This window comes from Cinclus cinclus, chromosome 10 (genome assembly GCF_963662255.1).
Source record: "Cinclus cinclus chromosome 10, bCinCin1.1, whole genome shotgun sequence".
NCBI classification, from domain to species: Eukaryota; Metazoa; Chordata; class Aves; order Passeriformes; family Cinclidae; genus Cinclus; species Cinclus cinclus.
Genome location: NC_085055.1, coordinates 11,962,125 through 11,980,283, shown reverse-complemented (window position 1 = coordinate 11,980,283; position 18,159 = coordinate 11,962,125). Strand labels below are relative to the sequence as shown.

General features: G+C 50.8%; 3 protein-coding genes across 3 annotated transcripts; all 3 read right to left on the bottom strand.

Moving 5' to 3' along the window:
- Window positions 1–1,080: 1,080 nt before the first annotated feature.
- Window positions 1,081–7,486, bottom strand: LOC134047645 (uncharacterized). The gene is made up of 10 exons (XM_062498938.1): window positions 7,394–7,486; window positions 6,870–7,066; window positions 6,410–6,672; window positions 5,267–5,426; window positions 4,838–5,088; window positions 3,655–3,814; window positions 3,241–3,491; window positions 2,213–2,369; window positions 1,747–2,015; window positions 1,081–1,374 (listed from the first exon to the last, which is right to left on the bottom strand). Exons 2-10 carry the CDS (start codon window positions 6,985–6,987, stop codon window positions 1,141–1,143), a joined length of 1,863 nt encoding a protein of 620 aa, XP_062354922.1. The 5' UTR covers window positions 6,988–7,066; window positions 7,394–7,486; the 3' UTR covers window positions 1,081–1,140.
- A 4,438-nt stretch (window positions 7,487–11,924) lies between these two features.
- LOC134047526 (phospholipase A and acyltransferase 3-like) lies at window positions 11,925–12,964 on the bottom strand. Its single transcript, XM_062498772.1, has 3 exons — window positions 12,853–12,964; window positions 12,391–12,659; window positions 11,925–12,020 (listed from the first exon to the last, which is right to left on the bottom strand). Exons 1-3 carry the CDS (start codon window positions 12,962–12,964, stop codon window positions 11,925–11,927), a joined length of 477 nt encoding a protein of 158 aa, XP_062354756.1.
- A 2,530-nt stretch (window positions 12,965–15,494) lies between these two features.
- LOC134047525 (phospholipase A and acyltransferase 1-like) lies at window positions 15,495–16,603 on the bottom strand. The gene is made up of 3 exons (XM_062498771.1): window positions 16,486–16,603; window positions 16,026–16,294; window positions 15,495–15,611 (listed from the first exon to the last, which is right to left on the bottom strand). The coding sequence occupies exons 1-3, from the start codon at window positions 16,601–16,603 to the stop codon at window positions 15,495–15,497; spliced, it is 504 nt and encodes a 167-aa protein (XP_062354755.1).
- Window positions 16,604–18,159: the final 1,556 nt, after the last annotated feature.

Genomic DNA, 18,159 nt, shown 5'->3' with positions numbered 1-18,159 from the left:
GGGAGAGAAAAGTCTGTGATAATAATATCACTTTTAAAAACCTCTCTCTCCTTTTCCGTGTTTGAGTCCTACAGAGATGATTTAGCCTGCCTAGCCCTCAGTTGACTGAGAGCTCTCTAGAAATTGCAGTTTTTTGCTCATGGATGAGAAGGCAGGACTTTGCTTAATCTTGTCAGACTTGACCTTTTTAGGAGTTTTGTTAAAAGGGAAGTGCCAAGCCCACTGCAGAGCACTGATTCCCTACAGAAGACAGGTAAGATCAGAAAGGAGCTGCAAGCAGCCAGGCTGAGATATGACAGAGGATTTATCAGCTGTGAAATCTGCACGTGCTTCTGTGTGTTTTATCCCTGTTCGGCAACCACCCCTAGAAGAAAGCAAAGGGCAATTCCTTTGGTTTTACCACCCATTTAGCTCTGCCACCTCCCCTCCCTGGAAGTCAGGAAGTTGCCAGCATGCCCCTGTCAGCAAGGTTTAAGGATGCTCAGGTCCCTTCTTTCCACCTCATACCCTCACGACAGCTGCCCAATTTAAGCACCACAGGCAGGGACTCCAAGACACTGCACAGGCCTTGCCTGCCCTTCTGCACACCTGGCAACTTATCCACCTACCCAGGCCCTCAACAGTACTTTCATTCTACCTTTTCTTAAAGGTAAAGTTAAAATCAGTGGTTCACGGAAAGGGCCCATAGGATAGGATGTAGTTGATAAAACCAAGATGTGGGTAGGAAGCCTGCACCAAGTCTTCAGAAAAGCACTGAAGGGGAAGGGGAGGGCGGGTGGAGGAGTGGAGTATTTTATTGCAATTGCTTGTGGACTACCACAAAAATCATCACAGACAATAAAAGAACAGCTGACGTGGAAACCAGGCTAGTGCTGCTGAGGGTCACCTAGAATGGTGACATTCTTATCACTTCTAATGGGATAGCAGAGGGAAGCAAGGATGAACTGTTGAACCGGCACACAAAGCTATGCTCAAACAGATAAAAGATGATTTTAGGCAAGAGATAAGTTTGGATTTGTACATTTTAATAAGCCTTTAAATTATCAATTAATTATCACAGCAGTTGCTAGTAAGTCTTCATTATACTTGTGGCAAAAGCTAGACAGTGACCAAGGACTCCGTGCCTTCCTTGAGCTCTTCCTAACAGCACCTCTGTTCTAGTATATATGTCTTTGCCTTTAGGAATTTTTCAAAAATGAATGTATCAGATAAACTCCTTGAAAGCACAGTGGAAAAAAGGGTAAGACCATTAGCAGCCACAACAGGAAGAGCAGCTGGAAAAGTAAGACCGGCCAGAACAGAAAGACCTGCAGTTCCTACCCCAGCCATCACAGGAGCAACAATGGAACGGATCTTTACAAGTGCTGTCCTAGCCTGTAAGGGGAAAGTAAAACACAGGTTAGAGATATGATAAACACTTACATTTACCCCCAGAAATGATAACTGAAAAAAGGCAAAAAAATCAACATAATTAAATCTACAAGAGGCATGTGCCCCATCAGCAGAAGGGGTAACACCCAGGTTTGTAGCCCTAGGAGGTGGCACTCAGTGAGAGGGCACACAGAGCAGAGGGACCCTCCAGGTCCAGGGGCTCTGGGGAGGTCAGAGGCAGTTCTGGTTTGGAGCCACGCCAAGGACTCAGCTGTCCCCATGCAGGCTGCAGGCTGTGTCCCAGTCCCAGGGCTCACAGAGAGCAGCCAGGAGCTGCTCTGGGAGGCACCCAGGGGCTCCCCCTGTGTCACTCACCTGCTCAGAGACTGCCTCTCCATAGCGGAGCTCTGTCACAAAGTGCTCACAGTTCTTGTAGAACAAACGATACAGCACCACCCTGCCAATCTGGCACTCAGCACGCTGGATCATCTCCTCCACTGGGAAGGGCTTGCGGTAGCAGTCATACTTGTTGTTGACACGCCATTTATCACTTCCAACAGCATCCTTCAGGAGCTCTTTCTTCACCTTCGCCCTTTTCATAAGTAATGTCACACTGCCAGCTGTCATGGGAGGAGAATTTTCACCTGGGAAAGGCAGGGATGATGTAAGGCAGGCAGGCAGACACTCTTTGGCCCCTCCAAAACCTCACATGCTTTTGGACTGCTCCTAGAAACCTTACCCACACACCCAGGGCCCACATGGAGCAGCACCTGGAGGGACATAGGGCTACTGGAGCACCCCAACACCCCTTCTGCATCCTCCCAGTCAGCACCAGCCTTACCTATAGGTGTCACATGGATGACATATCCACCCCCCACGTAGAGGGCCCAGTGCTGGTAAAGTGGCCGGTCAATCTCGATCAGGTCTCCAGGGATGGGGTCGTTCTTGTCATCTCTCATATTCAGAATGTGCAATTCGCCACCTACAAAAACCTTCAGCTGGAAAGTACACAGTAAACACTCAACAGTAAATTTAGTTTACTTTTTGAGGTAGTTAAGGTTAAAATCATTTCTTCCATAGAAGTAGCCAATATGATGTAGCTGATAAAACCAGGATGAGGTAGAAAGCTTGCACCAGTCCTCAACAAAGCATTGGAGTGGAGGTGGCAGCGATAGGAAAGGAAAATTTGCTTTCAAGTGCTTGAAGACCACCACAAAAATCACCACATGCAAAAAGTAAAAGCAGGTATAACAAAGAGCTCGGTGATGCTGGGGATCACCTTGAATTGATGATATGCTTGACTCGATATTTCTTAATGGAATGGCAGGGAGAAGAAAGGTCAGAATGCAAAAATTGCACGCAAACCTATATTCATATACAAGAAAATTCTGGGCATGATGAGTTTGGGGTTTTCTCTTTTATTAAGGCTTCCATTTAATTCCTTCTGTAAGGGTGGCAAAAGCAGGCCAGAGACCTCGTGCAGCCAGGGCATCCCTGCCTTTCTCTGAGCTTTTCCTGATGGCAAATCAGTGCTCTCTTTCCTTCTGAATTTCATGCCCAGAAAGCCCACTCACACAGTGAAGGCAACAGCACACATCCTACTGCCAACATGCAAACAATTGTCATTTTAGCAGATAATGGGAAAGCAAAACTCACACTGGAAACACAAGGAGCACTTTCATTTAGCCCCAGGCATGGAAATGGAGAATAAGCAGTGGTAATCAGGAGAATTAAAACAAGAAGAGTCATGTACCCCATCAGCAGAAGGGGTAACACCCTCCTAGGGTTTTGTAGCCCTAGGAGGTGGCACTCAGTGAGAGGGCACTGTCAGGATGCACACAGAGCAGAGGGACCCTCCAGGTCACTCACCCGGCCACCATAGCGGAGTTTACTCACGAACTCGTCAGATTTGAAGTCAAACACATCATATGCCATCTCCTCACCAACGCAACCCTCAGCACGCCAGATGATCTCCCCCACTGGCAGAGGAGTGCAGTGACAGTCATATTTGTTGTTGACAGTCCAGGCATCATTTCCAACCACCTGGTTCAGGAGCTCCTTTGTAACCTTTATGATGAGGATTGTCTCACTGCCGGCCGACAGGGATGGGACTCCTTCATCTGGGAAAGGCAGAGAGATCGTAAGACAGGCAGGAAAACCTTCTCTGCTCCTGGAAACCTCATCTAAACACAGGGCTCACATGGAGCAGCATATGAGGGGACACAGGGCTCCTGGAACATCCCAACTCCCCCTCTGCATTCTGCCAGTCTGAACAAGCCTTACCTACAGGTGTCACATGGATGACATATCCATCCCCCACGTAGAGGGCCCAGTGATCATAATGTCCCCGTTTGATCTCAATCAGGTCCCCAGGCTTTGGGTATTCATCATCATCATCTCTCATATCAAGAATGTGTAATTCACCATCTACAAAATTCTTCAGCTGGAAAACACACCGTAAACCTTTAATAATAAAATTATTTTATGTTCTGAGAAAGTTAAAATAATTTCTCCCATAGACGTAGCCAATAGGATGTAGCTGATAAAACCAGGATGAGGTAGAAAGCTTGCACCAGTCCTCAACAAAGCATTGGAGTGGAGGTGGCAGTGATAGGAAAGGAAAATTTGCTTTCAAGTGCTTGAAGACCACCACAAAAATCATCACATGCAAAAAGTAAAAGCAGGTATAACAAAGAGCTCAGTGATGCTGGGAATCACCTTGAACTGATGATATGCTTGACTTGGTATTTCTTAATGAGATCGCAGGGACAACAACAAAGGTCAGAATGCTGAACTGGCTCAGAAATCTATATTCATATAAAAGAAGATTCTGGGCATGATGAGTTTGGGTTTTTATGCTTTATAAAAGCTATAATTTAATTCTTATAGGAATAAGGGTGGCAAAAGTGGGGCAGACACCCTGCACAGCCAGGGCATCCCTGCCTTTCTCTGAGCTTTTCCTGATGGCAAATCAGTGCTCTCTTTCTTTCTGAATTTTACCCCCAGAAAGCCCACTCACACAGTGAAGGCAACAGCACACATCCTACTGCCAACATGCAAACAATTGTCATTTTAGCAGATAATGGGAAAGCAAAACTCACACTGGAAACACAAGGAGCACTTTCATTTAGCCCCAGGCATGGAAATGGAGAATAAGCAGTGGTAATCAGGAGAATTAAAACAAGAGTCATGTACCCCATCAGCAGAAGGGGTAACACCCTCCTGGGGTTTTGTAGCCCTAGGAGGTGGCACTCAGTGAGAGGGCACTGTCAGGGTGCACACAGAGCAGAGGGACCCTCCAGGTCCAGGGGCTCTGGGGAGGTCAGAGGCAGTTCTGGTTTGGAGCCACGCCAAGGACTCAGCTGTCCCCATGCAGGCTGCAGGCTGTGTCCCAGTCCCAGGGCTCACAGAGAGCAGCCAGGAGCTGCTCTGGGAGGCACCCAGGGGCTCACCCTGTGTTACTCACCTGGCCACCATAGCGGAGCTTGGTCACAAAATCATCAGATTTAAAGTCAAACACATCATATACCAACTCCTTGTCAATGCAACCCTCAGCATGCTGGAGGATCACTTCCACGGACAGAGGACTGCGGTACTGGTCATATTTGTTGTTGACAGCCCAGGAATCATTTCCGGACACCTCCTTCAAGAGCTCCTTTGTAACCTTTACGATAAGGATCGTCTCACTTATGGCTGACTGGGATGGGACTCCTTCATCTGGGGAAGGCGGAGAGGAGATAAGGCAGGCAGGCAAACCTTCTCTGGACCCTCCAAAACCTCACATGGCCTTTTGACTGCTCCTGAAAACCTCATCTACATACACAGGATGCACACAAAGGGGCACAGGGCTTCTGGAACATCCCAACTGCATTCTGCCAGTCTGAACCAGCCTTACCTACAGGTGTCACATGGATGACATATCCATCCCCCACGTAGAGGGCCCAGTGATCATAATGTCCCCGTTTGATCTCAATCAGGTCCCCAGGCTTTGGGTATTCATCATCATCATCTCTCATATCAAGAATGCGTAATTCACCACCTACAAAATTCTTCAGCTGGAAAACACACCGTAAACCTTTAATAATAAATTTATTTTATGTTCTGAGAAAGTTAAGGTTAAAATAATTTCTCCCATAGAAGTAGCCAATATGATGTAGCTGATAAAACCAGGATGAGGTAGAAAGCTTGCACCAGTCCTCAACAAAGCATTGGAGTGGAGGTGGCAGCGATAGGAAAGGAAAATTTGCTTTCAAGTGCTTGAAGACCACCACAAAAATCACCACATGCAAAAAGTAAAAGCAGATATGACAAAGAGCTCAGTGTTGCTGGAGATCACCCTGAACTGACGATATGCTTGACTCGATATTTCTTAATGGAATGGCAGGGAGAAGCAAGGCCAGAGTGCAAAAATTGCATGCAAAGCAATATTCATATACAAGAAAGTTCAAGGCGTGATGAATTTGGGGTTTTCTCTTTTATTAAGACTTTAATTTAATTCTTTCTATGAGGGTGGCAAAAGTGACGCAGACACCCTGTGCAGCCAGGGCATCCCTGCCTTTCTCTGAGCTTTCCCGGATGGCCCATCAGTGCTCTCTTTCCTTCTGAATTTCATGCCCAGAAAGCCCACTCACACAGTGAAGGCAACAGCACACATCCTACTGCCAGCATCCAAACAGTTCCTATCATAGCAGATAAAGAGAAGGCAAAATCTACACTGGAAACATGAGGAGCACTTTCATTTAGCCCCAGGCATGGAAATGGAGAATAAGCAGTGGTAATCAGGAGAATTAAAACAAGAAGAGTCATGTATCCCATCAACAGAGGGAGTAACACCCAGGTTTGTAGCCCTAGGAGGTGGCACTCAGTGAGAGGGCACACAGAGCAGAGGGACCCTCCAGGTCCAGGGGCTCTGGGGAGGTCAGAGGCAGTTCTGGGACTCAGCTGTCCCCATGCAGGCTGTGTCCCAGTCCCAGGGCTCACAGAGAGCAGCCAGGAGCTGCTCTGGGAGGCACCCAGGGGCTCCCCCTGTGTCACTCACCTGCTCAGAGACTGCCTCTCCATAGCGGAGTTTTTTCACAAAGTGCTCACAGTTCCGACCATATGAATAATATGTCATTTCTTTGCCCATAAAAGTTACAGCACGCGTGATGATCTCCTTCACTGGGAGTGGAGTTTGGTGGTGATCTGACTCGTTATTGACACGCCATTTATTCGTTCGTACCACCTTCTTCAGGCGCTGCTTCTTCACCATTCTGGTGAATACTGGCACCTTTTGGGGTCCCCGTTTTACCTTCTGTTTACCTGTATATGGAAGTGAGGAGATAAGGCAGGAAGGCAGACCCTCTCTGACCCCTCCAAGACCTCTGAGGTTTATCCTCTGCTCCTGGAAAGAGCTTTTACAAACAAAGGGGCCACCAGCAGCCCATGGAGAGAGACAGGGCTCCCGAAGCATCCCGAGAATTCCCCTGCACCCGGCCAGTGTGCAATACCCTGCTCACCTAGAGGCGTCAAGTTGATGACATATCCATCCCCCAGGTAGAGGGCCCAGTGCTGATGAAAAGGCCGGTCGATCTCGATCAAATCCCCAGGCTCGGGTTTGCAGTTGGCCTGTCCCATCTCCGGAGCTGCAGTCAGGACGTGCAGCGGTAGCTGGGCCGGCTCAGCGCAGGGCAGGGCGAGGGCTGTGCAGGGCCAGCTGCCGGGAGCGCTGGCACGGAGGCGTCAGGGCGAGGCAGAGAACGGCCCCGCTCCCACCCAGCGCATCCGGCCGAGGCCGAGGCCGGCCCGGGTGTGTGTCCAGCTGCTCCCGCCGCCCGCGCTGCCCCCGCTCCCCTCCCGCCGCGCTCCCTTCGGGGCTCCGCCGGCGCCGGGGCCGGGCCCGCTCCGCATCCCAAACGCGGCTGCCCGGGGATGCCTCTGGGGCACCTCCGGCCGCCCGGCAGAGCCGCCCCCACCACCGGCAGCCTGCAGGGGCTACATCCTGCTGGAAAACGCCCGCTCCAGTCCCCCGAGATCCACTCACCCCCGCGCCCGTCCCGCTGCTGCCCGTTGCAAGTGGCGGAGCTATGTTGCCGCTATAAATAGTTTTAGAAAGTCTTTTGCGCAGTCGTTCTGTGGCCACCTCCAGTCCTGCCCCCGAGCCGGCCGTCTCGCAACGCCCATTTCCTGCAGAGGGCAGGCCCGGCTCCTAGGGTAATGCAAAATCCCCCGTCGAGTGAAAAACGCCGTGATCTTGTTGCCGGGGAAGTGGGGTCACCACGTTATTATGGGGAGACTATCCCCTTGTCATCCTCCCGTCCACTGATGGGAAACAGCCATGACCCTGCACCTGTCACTGCGCTGGAGGTTTTCTTGTAGAGCAGGAGCAACTGGATCGTGCTTAAAAACCTGGATTGGCTACCAGTCAAACTGTTGGCACCAAAATTGGCAGAGAATGCTGCAGCGGGATCCCAAGTGGCCTCGAGTAAACGCAAAAGGCTTTGCTGGAAAAAGATGATGGATTAGATTTATGTTAACCCCACCCACAAACACAGTGAGGGGGCCACCAGATTGCACAATGCTGGGGCTTCCCTGGCTTGCACTGAATCAGCCCAGGTTTTCTTCTACTCATGTGCACCTCATTCAGATGGTTGAAATGTCTGCAGAAGCCCTGCCATTTAGGAACAGGCTGTACCCATGCTCCTGACCATAATCAAGGATATTTGTCTTGTGTCTTGGGAAAAGAGCAGCCTTGACTCTATTCCATGGCAACTGCAGGTCTTGGGCCTTGATGATATCCCCCACAAAGGCTCCAAATGCACCAAGTGATGGATTCTGCTGCTCTTCCTCACACTGTCACCACATGGTTTGGGCAGTGTTTCACCAAATCCTGTCAATGCACCCACCAGACACCATGGAAAGGCAGCCTCATATTGAACAACATCACCCTGACTGCAAAGAGAGAAGCACAGTACAGTTGGTACAGTTGCAAACTTCTGCATTCTGTGAAATGCTACAGCTTTCAAGAGCAACAAGACAATTCCCCAGGTAAAATAATGCCAGTTCTCTTGTATTCCAGGATGAAGCAGAGAAGTGAGAGGTGCATACTCTGCCCTCACGCAGTGCTCCCTTGTCAGCATGTGCAATCAGAACGCTCTGAGTACAGAAAGGTAAGTCTTCATGGGTTGCTGTATAACCACCAAAACAGTTTACCCATTAAATAAATTTGATTCCATTTCCAGGAATCCAAAACCGAATTTTTGATTAACCTACTAAGGCAACTCTATGTCAAGGCACAAGCATTTCCACTCCAACTCCTCTGATTCCCTGCCTGATGGGGCTGGCAGGGGAGGGAGTGCCTGAGTGGCTGCCTGGTGCTTCGTTGCTGGCTGGGATTTAACCTGTTGAGAGCAGACAAAACCAGGCAGCCTCTCACAGACACCTGTTCTGCTCTCACCTCTCCCTGCAGGGCAGCAGTTGCATGTAAGAAAAGCAACATAGGACTGTGTGTCTCACTAGTGGGATGCAGGTTACCTGGTTCCAAACACTTAAGGCAGGTACTCCAGGTATCTCCAGGACAATAAAGCACACTCTCCCTGAACAGTTTTCTTCCAAGACAATCCACACATCAACTTTGTGACAAGGAAATGCTGTGGCTCAGTACATTGGCAGATGAAGCATGGGTGCCTCACAGCTCATTGTTCACATCCCTCACCCCCAGCACTGCAGGGACCCCAGCTTTGCCCTCCTGCTGCCTGGGAGAAGATTGAGCTGGTGCTGGCACTATGAATGCTTTAGAATCAACATTTGGTCATTGAAGTGAGAATGGCCACAGCTCTGTGAGTCCAAGTCTCCTGGCTTCCTAAGTAATTTTTGAATCTCCTCAGTGTTTTGGCAGCCTTAAGAGTAGAATTCTGGAATGGGTTGAGAATTTGAAGTCTTGATAAAAATCATCTAGCAGGCTTGTTCATGTTCAGGGCAAACAATCACTTTGAGGGGTGAAATAGGAAATTTTGGTGGCAGAGTAGAACAAAGAGCTGACAGAGGGAAAGGCAGCTCGGATTTTTCTGTCAGACCTCCCCACACGGGGGGTCTGCTGCTGCCAAAGAGTGAGCAGAGCCAGGGAAAGCAACACTGTCTTGGTTTGAAAGACGGGTGTCTGCTAGGCAAGGCAGGGCCCTCTCTTGAAATGGAGAATATAAACCCTGTCTCTCTGAATTAATCTAATTTTGAAATTTAGGGGATTTCAGGTAAAAATACGAAGAGAGGAATAACAGGTTTTTTACTAGTACGTAGAACAAGGCAAACGAAACAAAAATAACGATGGCATCGATAACAAGGAGAGCTAAGGACTTAGCAACATTCTTCTCGGCCGCGGGCACTTTCCCTCGGGTGTGGTTAACGTTACAGCCGGCAGAAATGAGCAGAAATGCCGGGCTGCTGGACGGCCGCAGCTGTAGAGCGTCCCGGGAAGGCAGGAGGGCGCTGGCTGTTGTGTGGAGAAGCCCGGAGCAATCCCGAAGAAACAGCGGTGGCGGGGCAGCCGCGGCCCGGCTCTGAGCAGGGCGGGGAGAGGTGAAGGTCGGGATTTACGGACACACGAGCAGAGGGTGATAGGTCCCTCAGGCGCCGGTGAATTCTCCCCGCAGTAAAGCGACAGCCTGGACGTCTTTTTCTGATGTCAGAGAGCGAGAGCTAAAAACAGATCTGCTGCTGCTTTAGTGTCTGTTCGGTGTGACTGTCCCTCGAGAGAAACTCTTAAAAAGCCGAGAGAGTTTCCCCTCCCGGATGCCTCAAGCATTTAGCCATCGGTGCCCTTTTGCAATTCAGTGGGAAAAATTCCACGAGTAACAAGGAAAGAAAAAAACAAACAAAAAAAAAACCAAACTAACCCCCCAACAAACACACAACAGGCCCTTAAAAAGAGAGTAAAACAGCCACACCAAAATGAGAATGTCCCTCTAAAACACTGAAGGATACACCCTGTAAGTTCTGCCCTTGCTTCCTATAACCCCTCCTCCCAGGAGGTGTTCACTTTAGGCAGCACAAGCACAGGTTTCAAGACATGGCACATGCCCTGCCTGTCTTTTTGCAGACCTGTCAGCCAGAGCTTTCCCACTCTTATGTGTTCAAGCGTCTTAGTGAATTTTTCTTATTGTCATCGTGAATACGCTGGGAGCAGGAGAGGTTGACTGCGCGGAGGTTGAATGCGGGTGAATGAGCCATACGAAGGAATTCTCTGATAGCCCTGGCACACAACAGCTCAATTTGGGGAGGAGAATGGGGTTTGGTCGTTTTGTAGATGGTTTGGAGCCCTCTTGCGTTCGGGGGATGCGGCGCCGTGGAGCGGTGCTGCGGTCAGCGCTTCGCTCTGTGCCAGGACTCGGCTGCGCTGAGGGCCGGCACCGCCGTGTGTTTGTGGCTGCTCTAGGGGCCGGCACCGCCGTGTGTTTGTGGCTGCTCTAGGGGCCGGCACCGCCGTGTGTTTGTGGCTGCTCTAGGGGCCGGCACCGCCGTGTGTTTGTGGCTGCTCTAGGGGCCGGCACCGCCGTGTGTTTGTGGCTGCTCTAGGGGCCGGCACCGCCGTGTGTTTGTGGCTGCTCTAGGGGCCGGCACCGCCGTGTGTTTGTGGCTGCGCTGCCCGCCCGTGCCCCCTGCTGCTAAGCGGGTTCGCCGCGGCTCCCCCCGCCTTCTCCGCCCGGGCGGGGCCGTGCCGTGCCGTGCCGTGCCGTGCCGAACCCGCCCGCGCCTCGCCCCTGCCCGTGTCGGCCGCGGGCAGAGCGGCACCGAGAGGGACGGCGCTGCTCCGCGGCTTGGCAGCTCCGCCTATTGATCTCTTGGCTGCGCTGTTCTGTACATTTTCTAGTAAAGAGCTCTTGTTCCTCTTTCCTCCTTTCTGCCTGAAAGCCCCGTAATTTCGAAGTCATAATCATTTGGACGGAGGGGTCTTCTTTCTCATCCAGGAAAGTTCCCGCTTTCCTTAGCAGAATTATGTCTTTTCAACCAGAACACCCGCAAACACCCATCCCCAGCTGGAAAACACAGGAAACCCCCAGCAGAACTTTTATTTCAGCGATACAAAGAAAGAGCCGCCAGGGATTAGCTGTTCAAAACACGAGGAAAAGCCTGCAGCAGTCCTCAGCAAAGCACTGGAGGGCAGGTGTTGGCAAAGGGAAGGGAATGCATCAATTGCTTGCAAGTGCTCCCAGACTACCACCAAAATCACCGTGGTCAATGAAATAAAACCAGATGTGGCAACCCAGCTAGAAGTACCAGAGATCATCTTGAACAATGAGGCTCTTGATTTATCATTTCTTACTGGGATGGCAAGGAGAAGCAAAGCTGAATTGTTAAACCTGCACATAAAGCTATATTGAGATAAAAGGATTTTAGGGCAATATGAATTTGGATTTCAGACATTTTATTAAGGCTTGTATAATGTTTACAGAAAGGGTGGCACGATGCATTGATGGAAGCTTTGATGGCAGGTGTAGCAAAAGCTGACCAGTGACTGCTGTGGTCAGGGGGCCCCCCCTGCATTGTTCTGAGCTCTACCTGGGAGCCAATCAGCAATATTACATCTTGGACAATACCATCGCAGCAACAGCGACCGCACCAGCAAAAACAGCTCCTATTACAGCTGCAGCAGTGTCACCATCTGCATCTTTGTCCTATAAAGCGAAAGTAAAACACAGGTTGGAAACATGAGGAGCACTTATGATTACCCCTTCCTGCATGATAATGTAGAAGAGGCAGGGATAATCAGAGTAAATAAATATGTGAGAGGCATGTGCCCCATCAGCAGAAGGGGTAACACCCTCCTGGGGTTTTGTAGCCCTAGGAGGTGGCACTCAGTGAGAGGGCACTGTCAGGGTGCACACAGAGCAGAGGGACCCTCCAGGTCCAGGGGCTCTGGGGAGGTCAGAGGCAGTTCTGGGACTCAGCTGTCCCCGTGCAGGCTGTGTCCCAGTCCCAGGGCTCACAGAGAGCAGCCAGGAGCTGCTCTGGGAGGCACCCAGGGGCTCCCCCTGTGTCACTCACCAGCACATAGACTGCCAGTCCATAGCGAAGCCTTATGAAAAAGTGCTCACAGTTGATGCTATTGACAGCATAGTGCACTTCCATGTCAATGCATTTCTCAGCCACCTGGATGATCTCCTTCACAGGGCGAGGAGACCAGTTGCGGTCATACTTGTTGTTGACACGCCATTTATCACATCCTGCCACCTTCATCAGGAGCTCCTTCTTCACTTTGGGCCATGGGGTCTGTACTGATGCCATGCTACCCAAAATGGATGCATCTCCTTTATCTGGGGAAGGCAGGGAGGAGTTAAGGCAGGCAGGCAGACCCTCTCTGGCCCCTCCAGGACCTCAGATGGGTTTCTGATTGCTCCTGGAAAAGTGAGCTACACACAGGGTCCACCACCAGGCCATGAAGGGAGACAGGGTTCCTGGGCCATCCCAACACCCACTCGGCACCCTGCCAGGTAGCACAAGCCTTACCAGTCACATGGATGACATATCCATTCCCCATGTAGAGAGCCCAGTGCTGGTAATATGGCCGGTCGATCTCGATTATGTCCCCAGGCTGGGGTTTGCAATTGTCCTGTCCCATCTCAGGAGCATGCAGTCAACACCGCACTCACTATGAATACTGTATCAGAGGAAATTGCTTAGTTCCTGCTGGGCTAACTGCAAGAACTGCCCCAGAGCCCTCCCATCTGTCCCCTGATGACCCCCTGCTCCTGGGAAGGTTGTACTTCCAAGGGTGGTGCCAAAACCACCCTTTGATTGGAAAATCTCATCTTGTACTGGACAAAGTCTGGCCTCTGCCCCATTGCATGGAGACTCTGTTCCAGAGAGGCTCTCCTGTCCAGTCATGGGCAACTGACCCTGTGCCTTTTCAATCCACAGAACATTATGAGAACAACCACTTCTGCGTGCTGATTAAATCCTGCCTTGAGGACCAGTCAGTCAGGACCACAAATGGCAGAAGATACTTATAAGGGACTTGAAATGGCCGTGTGTAAATGCAAAAGACTTTGCAGCAAAAAAGTGGATTAATGTTAAGACTAACTACAAATGCAGTGAAGAGGACCAGGTGAGATCCTGAAGCTGGGCTCCAGGCTTTACAGTGCTGGGGCTTCACTGGCTTGCACTGAATTAGCCCAGATTTTCATCCTCTGATGTGCTCCAAATTCAGATGATTGAAATCCCTAAAAAGCCCTTCCATGTAGGGACACACTGTGCCTATGCTGGTTTTACCCCACAGCACAGGCAAAGATTGTTCTCTTAGCTGTTGGGATAAAAAACAACCTTGACCATACTCCGTGGCCACTCGAGCGGGTCTCAGGCCATGCCAATATTTCCTAGGAAGGCTCAGGAGTGTTGAATACAGCAGGGGATGGATTCTGCTGCTCATCCTCACACTCTCAGTTTGTGCTTCAGGCAGTGTTCCACCAAATCCTTTCAATGCCCCCACCAGGCTCCATGGAAAGGCAGCCCCATAAGGAGCACTATCACCATGACTGCAAAGACAAGCACGGTACAAATGCAGACTGACACGTACCTTGAAATGTTACAGCTTAGATGAACAGCAAGATGTTCCACAGAGGAAGTAATTCCAGTCTTCACTTAGGGGATGAAGTAGAGATGTGGGAGGTCTGTATGCTGCTTTCACACAGTGCTCCTTTAGCAGTGGGTGGGGACAGAATGCTCTGAGTACAGAGAGGTAAAAGCTCAAGGGTTGCTCTTTAACTACTTAATAAGGCATGAAATAAGCTGTGATTCAATTTCCAGGTATCCAGAAAGTGGTTTCAGTTTCATTTTGATTATAACATGCTTTCCTGTATTGAAACTAAGAGTTTTATTCAGATGTAATAACAGTGGGCAGTACAAAATAACAGGAAGTCTTGGCTTGGTTATTTCAAGCACTGTAAAACTGCCATTAAAAAAAACAGTGAATTAATTTTCTGTTTTGCTTTGCTTGCTTGCACAGCTTTTGATACATCTACTAAACCACCAATTTCTCAAGACACAAGTTTTTCATGTAAATTCTTCTGATTACTTTCTGGATGGGGCTGACCAGGGAGTGAGTGAGAGACTGCCTGATTCTTTGTTGCTGGCGAGTGTTAAACCGGGATTTAACCTGTTGAGAGCAGACAAAACCAGGCAGCCTCTCACAGACACCTGTTCTGCTCTCACCTCTCCCTGCAGGGCAGCAGTTGCATGTAAGAAAAGCAACACAGGATTGTGTATCTCACAAGTGGGATGCAGGTTACCAGGTTCCAAACACTTAAGGCAGGTACTCCAGGTATCTCCAGGACAATAAAGCACACTCTCCCTGAACAGTTTTCTTCCAAGACAATCCACACATCAACTTTGTGACAAGGAAATGCTGTGGCTCAGTACATTGGGAAATGTTTTGTAGGAAGGGAAAAGTCAAGCAAAAGACCATCATGCCAAAATCAGATCACTCCTGTAAAACTCTGTAGGATACAGCTTATAAGACCAACCATTCCCACTGACCTCCCAACCTCCCAGGTGTTTCTCAGTTTAGGCAGGACAAGTACAGGCTCCAAGATACTGTATGTGCCCTGCCTGCTCCTTTGCAGACATTGCAGCCAAGGCTTTCCCATCTTCATAGAGCTTCAGCTTGAAAACCCTCAGCAGCATATTTTTTTTTTTACTTTTTCAGAAAGTTGAGGTTAAAATCATGGATATACAGAAAAAGTCTACAGGAACCATTTGATTAATTGAATGAAAAGCCTGTGCCAGTGCAAATGCATCCAGACTACCACAAAAATCATCAGAGGCAATGAAATAAGAGCAGATATAACAACCAGGCTAGTGCTGCTGGAGGTCACCTTAAATGTGCCAACCCTGACTTCTTATTTCTCAATGAGATAGCAGGGAAAAGCAAGGCCAAACACTTGAACTTAGACGCAAAGTTATACTTACATAAAAGAGGATCTGGGAGCAAATAAAGTTTGGGTTTCTTAAATTTTATTAAGGCTTGTTTATTGTTTCCAGAAAGGCACAGTTGATGGGAAGCCTTGATGGCAGGTGTAGCAAAAGCTGACCAGTGACCGCTGTGGCCAGGGGTTCCCCTTGCATTGTTCTGAGCTCCTCCTGACTGCCCATCACTAGCAGTTTCTCTCCTTACTGGATTTACCCGAGAAGCCCTTCAGAACAGCGGCAGCAAGACCAGCAAGAACGATCCCTGCTACAGTTGCCGCAGCACCGATAACAACTCTTGTGACCTATAAAGTAAAAGTAAAACACAGGTTGGAAACATGAGGAGCTCTTATATTTCCACCATCCCATTTCCCCTCCTCCGCCCCTGCATGATAATACAGAAACAGCAGGGATAATCAGGGTAAATAAATGAGGGAGAGGCATGTGCCACATAAGCAGAACGGGTAACACCCTCCTGGGGTTTTGTAGCCCTAGGAGGTGGCACTCAGTGAGAGGGCACTGTCAGGGTGCACACAGAGCAGAGGGACCCTCCAGGTCCAGGGGCTCTGGGGAGGTCAGAGGCAGTTCTGGTTTGGAGCCACGCCAAGGACTCGGCTGTCCCCATGCAGGCTGCAGGCTGTGTCCCAGTCCCAGGGCTCACAGAGAGCAGTCAGGAGCTGCTCTGGGAGGTACCCAGGGGCTCCCCCTGTGTCACTCACCTGCTCAGAGACTGCCTCTCCATAGCGGAGCTCTGTCACAAAATGCTCACAGTTGCTGCCAAGCACATCATATGGCACTTCCCTGTCAATCCATTGCTCAGCTCTCCGGATAATCTCCTTCACAGGGCGAGGACTGCGGGAGCAGTCATACTTGTTGTTGACACGCCATGTATGATTTCCCACCACCTCTTTCAGGAGCTGCTTCTTCACTTTGGCCTTTCTGGTGAATATTGATGTGGTGCTCACTGACAGGGATGGGGCTCCTTCATCTGGGTAAGCCAAGGAGGAATTAAGGTAGGCAGGCAGACCCTCTCTGGCTCCTCCAGGATCTCAGAGGGGTTTCTGATTGTTCCTGGAAAGGTCATCTGCATACGCAGGGTCCACCAGCATCAGCCCATGGAAGGAGACAGGGCACCTGGGGCATCCCACTCGGCGCCCTGCCAGGTAGCACAAGTCTTACCTACAGGTGTCACGTTGATGACATATCCATCCCCCAGGTAGAGAGCCCAGTGCTGGTAAACACGCCTGTCGATCTCGATCAAGTCCCCGGGCTGGGGGTGGCAGCCGCCATCTGCCATCTCCGGAGCTGCAGTCAGGACGTGCAGCGGTAGCTGGGCCGGCTCAGCGCAGGGCAGGGCGAGGGCTGTGCAGGGCCAGCTGCCGGGAGCGCAGGCACGGAGGCGTCAGGGCGAGGCAGAGAACGGCCCCGCTCCCACCCAGCGCATCCGGCCGAGGCCGAGGCCGGCCCGGGTGTGTGTCCAGCTGCTGCCGCCGCCCGCGCTGCCCCCGCTCCCCTCCCGCCGCGCTCCCTTCGGGGCTCCGCCGGCGCCGGGGCCGGGCCCGCTCCGCATCCCAAACGCGGCTGCCCGGGGATGCCTCTGGGGCACCTCCGGCCGCCCGGCAGAGCCGCCCCCACCACCGGCAGCCAGCAGGGGCTGCATCCTGCTGGAAAACGCCCGCTTGCCTTTCCTGAGATCCGCTCACCGCCGCGCCTTTGCCGCTGTTGTCGCAGCCGCGATCCCGGCTCGCTGCTCCCGCTATGAATAGGAGGGAGATGGCGCTTGCGCTGATCCTGCCGGGCACGCTGGCGACGCTGACGGACAGCGGACCCGTCCGTCTCCTACTCTTCCACCCCGTCCCGTCCCACTGTTCCCGCCTTCTCTGTCCCACCGCCCCTCCCACTCGCTCCCGGGATTGTTGCCAAAACACTCGCAGAGTGGAAAGCCGATGCTGTCTCCGTGGAGGACGTGCCGTTTCCACTTTCCCGGAGACTGCCGCAGCTTCTCGAGCCTCTCCAGCCGCAGAGGGACTCCGGTCCCGCTCGGCCGAGCGGTGAGTGAGCATCCCTCATCAGGATACTTTTCGAGAGAAAAATGGGGTGCTGCCGTTCTACTTTGGCACCGTGATGAGCAATAAAGGAGGTGGAGCTCTGAGCGAAATAATCTTAGGGCAAAGGGATTTCTAGGATGTGTTTTTATGACGTGGCCTGGCCATTTCCTTTGGGACATCAGAGGAAACTCATGATTGTGCCCAGCAAGGGTCCTGGAGATGAGCCCAGCTGAACCTGTACAGCCAACTCCTTTACTGGTGCTGGCACAGTGTGCTAAATCTAATAACTGTCCTCTGGGTAAGTTGAACTAAGCAGTGTATTTAAAGCCTTGCATTTCAAAAGTCGTGAGAGCAAGCTGGTTGATTTAAAAGATGAGAGCAGTGGAAGATTGTCAGCTGTCTTCCAGTGACATGAGGTTGTTAATTCAGCATAGCATTGAATGGCAGTTCTGCTTTCTGTATCATCCCCTTCTTTAAGTCTGAATTATTTGCAAAGCTTTACAGTGGAAATTGAATCACCAAGACAGTTTTTGTGGTATGGGAAAAAAAAACAAAACAAACCATAAAAATGGAAACCCAGATATCTGCTTTACCTGGGCACAGCAGGGTCCTGTTCCTTGGGGGAGCCTGAGCTGGGATCCTGCAGGGTAGGGGCTGGCCTGTGCTCCCACCCAGTGCAAAGGGAGGCGAGTGTGGGCAGCACTGCTCAGCAGTCACTGAATCACTGTAGCAGGTGCGAGAGTGCAATAGAAACTGCCCCTGAACAGGGAGCAAAGATGGTATTATAAACACTGTGAAATTCCAG